General features: G+C 45.6%; 1 protein-coding gene across 6 annotated transcripts in view; it reads right to left on the bottom strand.

Moving 5' to 3' along the window:
• The window catches only part of PCNX1 (pecanex homolog 1 (Drosophila)), a 159,472-nt gene that overhangs the window by 108,218 nt on the left and 45,035 nt on the right, over positions 1-6,219 (bottom strand). For all 6 annotated transcript variants that reach the window (XM_019519142.1, XM_019519141.1, XM_019519138.1 and 3 more), the window contains exons 5-6: positions 3,276-3,365; positions 727-2,427 (exon numbers count right to left, since the gene is read on the bottom strand). In XM_019519142.1, the coding sequence (XP_019374687.1) occupies positions 727-2,427; positions 3,276-3,365 (1,791 nt within the window). The remainder of the gene's footprint in view (positions 1-726; positions 2,428-3,275; positions 3,366-6,219) is intronic.

The raw sequence follows: 6,219 nt of genomic DNA on the forward strand, positions 1-6,219 counted from the left end.
CCCCCCCCCCCCCCCCCCCCCCCGGGAAGAGGCCAATGCAGCCCCTGGCCCTGAGTCCACAGTCAGCCCTCACCCCGTGAACAAATTCAGTAGCAACCCCTATACATGTTGCCGCTGCAACAAATAATTCAAAGTTTATACCCTGTCATGCCAACCTGCAGTAAGCCAAACAATTATTTTAGCTGCAATAAGCAGCCACTTTCTTCTTACTGGTACAGAAAGGACGGTGTGTTCTCATAATGAAGAAAATATAAAGAATACTAATCCTGATGTAAACAGCTATATGCAGCCAACTCAGTAACAATGACACAGCTGAAGCAAAAATCAATCAAATTCCTAGGAGAATTTAGTTTAGACTGTCATGTGAAAAAGCAGATCAAAACACAATGGTAGATATTTTAGTGCAACGTGAAGTCGTGGTACACAATTCCAACTAACAGGTACAGTAGTACAAAAAACTGCACAATTGTCAGTATGTCAGTTATGGGCTTCAATATTTTACAATTAGATTGTAATGGGTCCTTGCACTTAATCCCCTAAAACTTTTGTTTCTTGTAAAACAAAGGACCTCCACAGAACAGCTTTCCTTTTTGTCCAGTTAAACTCAAACAAGAAGATGAAGATGTCAGAAGCGTTATTTAGGCTACAAGTCAAAGATGAAATAATCATGAATACAATTTCAGCAGCAAAACCTCATAACATTATACCACTAGGTTGGTTACTTACCTCCACTTGCTGGTTCTTGCTCTTCCCCTTCAGGGAATGTAGCCTGGCTTGGTAAGCTATTCCTAGAACGAGTGACTGACTCGAGATGTGAAGCCCTTCCCAACAGAGATAGCTCATCTAGCACCTCTCCCTCTTTGGCTTCCAAATCTGATTTTGAAGTGGTTAACTGTTTTATGTTACCTGGTGCCATCAAGCTATTTGGGTCATTTAAACAGGCCACAGTACTACTGTCCAGGCTTAATACTCTGGCACGGTTCTTGGCACTGTTTGTGCCAGAAGTCCGACGCGTTGAACGTTTTTTGCTAATTCCTTCAGACCCTAAGTGAGCTTTGTGTGTGTTTTCAGAGTCTGTGCTTCCCCGTTCTTTTGCAATGTATTTGGTCTTTAGAGCACTGTATTTTCCCTCAGGAGACTGACATGAATGGGAGGTGGTGCTGGAAGAGCTATCACTGCTGAACTGGTGGGCTGATTGCATGCTTGAGGTCCTGCTCAAGTCACTTTGATCACTCGAGTCCTCATCATGACAAAATACAGCACTGTGGGGTTTAGTACCAGATACACCTCGAAAGGAAACATATTCCCTATGCCGACTTGAGTCAAAACTACTAGCCCGCTTTTTTCCTGTCCGTCTCCTGCTGGATTTATGAGTAGAGGCTGTCCGGTGAATTAAACTAGATGATTTGGGTCGTACATCTCCTTCCTTTTGTTTCCCACCTATTTCTTTACAAGTTCTCGAGTCTACCAAGATAGCTAGTTTTTCAGACTGCTCATCTTTTTTTTCAGTAGCTTTCCCAGGGGGCTTTTCTACTTGTGTAGTCAGTTCATTGGCATGTGGGTTCTTATTGGCCTCTTCTGAAGCAGAGGCACTAAGACCCCTTTGACTGTGCATCTCGTCAGACGTGTTAGAACCGTTTGCCTCCTGAACACCACTATTAGTGCTCACTTCCACAGCTGTCCTTTCACTACTAGTCCTTTTGTCAGTAGCAGAGCTACTATCATCCTCCGAGTCAACACAAGAGTCCTTTTTCTTGATGCCCTTCTCTTCTCTAGGACACTCTTCCTCATGCTCTGACAACACACCTTCTATATGAGTCGAGCTAGTCTGCTCACTTTTGTAGCTGCTAACAGTACTGTTAGTATCACGATCAGTTCCACTACAGTAGCTTTCTGTTGAACCACTGCTCCTAGTGCTTAGGCTTCTCAGACTGTCTACACTTTTGTCTGTTTTCAAGGATTTAGTCTTTCCATTCTTGGCCACTTGCTGCGGACTACTACTTTTCAAAATGTCATCCAACTGAAAGACTCCTGGTATACAAGAGTTCTCAACTAACGATTCTTTGGATCCAGAATGAGGTTTGGAAGCTTCTAATTCACTGACTGGATCTAGCCCTCGTCTTTGCTGATAAAGAGGGAAGTCATTTAGAGAAGCATCTGGAAAAGCAACAGCAGAGCTAGAGGTCCTTGGCACACCCCGTGGTCTATGATCTTTTCTATTATAGGAGTGTGAATGTAAAGGTACAAGAGAAGCCACTTCCATATCACATGCATTAGACATGGACTGATCCAAATGATGGCTGTTTGAGAGGCACACTTTGTCACTATTTTCCCTTAGCAAATCCTGTCCAGAAGATAACGAGGGCTGGATGGAGACAAAGGAGTCATTGGACATCAGACGAAAAAGCTTCCGATCAGCTGCCAGATCTGCATAAGTACACATTTGGAAATGTTTAAGTCAGCATGTTACACAGATTTATTTTACAACTTATTTTACAACATCATTTAAATCAAGTATAAAAATAGGTCTGTGGCAAGTCAGTTCATAGATACTGTTTACAAGATTACTGCAAACTGTTTTCCCAGAATATGAGATACTCAAGCCTTACAAATTGAACACATATAGTGTCTATATTGCAGACTGCATCCAAGTACAAAAAGCTATCTAGCCATTAGAGCACCAGAACTCCTGCATATGCTAATTTAATCTGTGGAAGACAGTACAAAGGGGTAAGTTCCTCTGATAAGTAAGCAAAGTAGTTAATTAGTCCATTGTCCCCCATGATATTGTAACTGAGATAGCTTGTTTAAAAGACAAATTGTGCATCTCGATGTTATGCTTCAGTCTGAAGTAAACACAAAGCCTGCAAGAATTTTTGAGAAGAAAGGGAACAGCAGAAAATACAGTGACTGATCAACACTCTTGGAGGATGTTGGAGCATAGAGTATGCATCCAAAGGGTGAATACGTGCATTATCCATCAAAGTGGTTTACAGGAATGAAAGCATCTGTGCATACACATATACATACATACAGAAAAGAATCCAAGATGCCGTTTAATTTGTAGATGAAATGAAATATACTACATTTTATTTATAAAATATTATTTAACAGGAATAAAAAGAAATTATGAAGTTCTCAGAACTATTCTACGAATAACCCTCCAGTAATGTAACAAACTATTAAAACTTAATTTACTTTTACTAACATGGCACCCTTGTTTAGCAAGCACAGACCATAATGGCAGTCTAAAAAGTGATAACAAGAAGTCTCACCTTGTTCTTCACTTCCTTCTTTACACAGGCTAGAACTCTGGCCAAGACTTAAACTGATATCATCAGAAGTCTTCGCAGTGTCAGTATCTCCTTAATACACAAAATAGTAGTATATTAATGCTCAACAGTAAGTTGGTAAATCTAGTGAGGTAAAATAGCATTGTAAAGCAATTAACATGCTTTCTAATTAACATGCTTAGTGATACCATAAGACAGGGCAGGGCCAATCTGCAGTGTGTGCTCAATATGGTACCTGCATTAGACCGGCCCTGCACACGGGATCTGGGGTCCACCCAGCTTGAGCCTACAGACAGGCCACCCATACCAAATCCAGTGCATAGGGCTAGTCTGGAGTGAGTGCATACTGCATAGGGTGCACAGGACTGGGGTTGGAGACAGCACAACCCCAGTGTGCATAGCCAGTCCAGGACATACGCTGCAGGCAGCACCTGCACCAAACCAGCACCTGGATCTGGCACGTGAGGCCAGCTTGTGGGCCTGAACTGGCCTGCAAACTGGCTCCTTGCCCCCTTTCAGCCAACAAGCCAAATATATTTGACACCCCTGCCGTAAGATTCAAAACCTATACTCTGATTGACAGTAAACTGTGCTCTTTTATAAGAACTATAAGAAGAAACATTGCTTATTTTGAAAAGCAACTTTCAGATCAATGAAAAAAGCAGAAAATGTGCTACAACTTTCCTGATGTCCTGTTTATACTGAAATTTGTTAGCCACTGGAGTAAAGCATAACTATGGTGCACTGGTATAAAATATGACTTAGACTGACATAAGTCACAGTTACCAGAACTACACAGCTCCTCTGTTCAGAGACTAATGACAACAGTTGTTAAAAGCCTCACTACAGATAAGCTTATAGCTATAAAGGTCATTGAGAAGGTCGTATATACAGCAGTGATACTAGCCTGTCAGATTTTCCCACAGTTTATGTAACCGAAGCTCTAGAACAGTAAACAAAACAGGACAGGGGACAAAACTCCTTGGACCCCCTTATTAATTAAAGGTGCACCAATACAAGGAAAATTGACATTATCAGCAATCAGCTTTTTTTTTTTTTTTAAACTGATGTGTCCAATACTGTCATCAATAAATGCCACATGCATGCACATAGCCGCAGCACACATACAGCCATGAATGCAGCCCAGCAGCTTGGAGACCAGCATCTGTCCAGTAAATCTGTGGGAAGGGAAGGGAAGGAAAGTAGGGGGCAGATTAAGGGAGGAAGGGAGTGCGGCTGGGGCAGGGGCAGACGCCACCTAGCCAGAATGGGGTGGGGCACTGGACACAGGACACAGCCACGGTTTGTCCAGAAGGTGGGGGGGGGTAGGGAGGGGAAGTGGCTCTTGCCAGTGTGCACCCCTGGGGGAGGCATGGGAGGCATGTGCCCCCCAGATCTGTGCACAGGGTAAGGGTGGACTGAGCCAGGGCTGCACTCAGGGTGGGTGGGGTGGGCAGCGATGGTGCTGGGAGCAGGGGCTATGGTGAATTTTGGGGTGACCATAGCCCAACCCATACGCCCCCCTTCCAGGGCCGCTGGCACCTACCAAAAGGGTAGAGTGCAGCCTGGGCCCAGCCCCCACTCCAGGAAGAGCCCGGTACAGCCCTCAGCCATGAGCATGCAGCAGCAGCCCTCCCTCCGTGCACAGTTCTGGGGGGCATGTGCCCCCCTTTACCTTCCCCAGGGGTGCACGCTACCATGGGAACGTCTCCCTGTGGCCCCCAGACAAGCCATGGCTCCGTCCCATGCCCCACAACACCCTGACTGTGCAACCTCTACCCTACTCCCTCCCTCGCTGCAGGGGCCTTGATCTGCTCTCCCATGCCCCTTCCCCACAACAGACTTACCAGCCGGGCACTGTTCTCCAAGCTCCCAGGCTGTATATCTGCAATTGGATCTGTTTCGGCTGATATGGCAATATCGGCCCAAGAAGTCTTTATCAGTGTATCCCTGTTATTTGTATTACAAATGTTGTACACTTAAGGAAGGCACCTGCCATTTCCCATACTGAAAACCCATTTCTTTCTTACAGCACAATACTTCCTCTCCCCTTAATTGCGGGAGGTGACCAATTGAGGAGGGGAAGGGAAAATGTACTTTAGTCAGACCCCCTGTTCCACATATTTAGTGGAAGTCAAAAGTACAAGCTGTTTTGGGGAAATGAGGAAAAAAAGATTTACATGTTTTCCTCTCACAACAATATTTAAAATATATCTATAGACACGAACAGATACATACACATATCTAAATCTCTCTTTTCTGCACTTGTAATTCCAACTCCCATGAAGCACTCAGAATTCCTCTAGTCAGACAGGTTTATACTTGCCCCATTTGTTATATTCTTATACATCTTATCAGAGGGTGCACCAATACATCGGTCCGATATCGGATAAGTACTGATATAAAGAAAATTGTCTATATCAGATATTGGCCCAATGGGGCCAATAATTTGGTTGACAGCATGGACAGCTGCCTCCAGCTGGTAAGTCAGAAGTGGAAGTGGGGAGAGAAGGGCTTGGGGGGGAAATTAATGCCCCCCGTGGTGAGGGAAGGGACAAGGGCAGGCGCTGCCCAGCCGAGGCAGGGGAGACAGGCATGGCTCGTGGGGTTGGGGGCAGCTCCCAATGCTGCTTGCACCCTGGGAGGGTGGGGGGGCAAGTGTCCCCAAATCTGCATGGCGCAGGGCAGGCTGCAGCTGCAGGATGGAGCCAGAGCTGGAGCCGGCACTGCACAGGGCTGTTCTCACCAGAGCATGGGCTCGGAGCAGGCTCCGGTGGTGCTGGGAAGAGGCTGGAGCCACCCCAAAATTTGCCGCAGCTATGCTCCCAGCCCCGTGCCACTGCCTGGCACAGCCCCAGCTGAACACCCCACCTCCACCCAAGCTCTGGGAAAAGTCAAGGCTGCGCTGGGCAGTGACATGGGGCTG

The sequence above is a fragment of the Gavialis gangeticus genome, unplaced genomic scaffold, assembly GCF_001723915.1.
Source record: "Gavialis gangeticus isolate Ggan-Ray unplaced genomic scaffold, GavGan_comp1, whole genome shotgun sequence".
NCBI classification, from domain to species: Eukaryota; Metazoa; Chordata; order Crocodylia; family Gavialidae; genus Gavialis; species Gavialis gangeticus.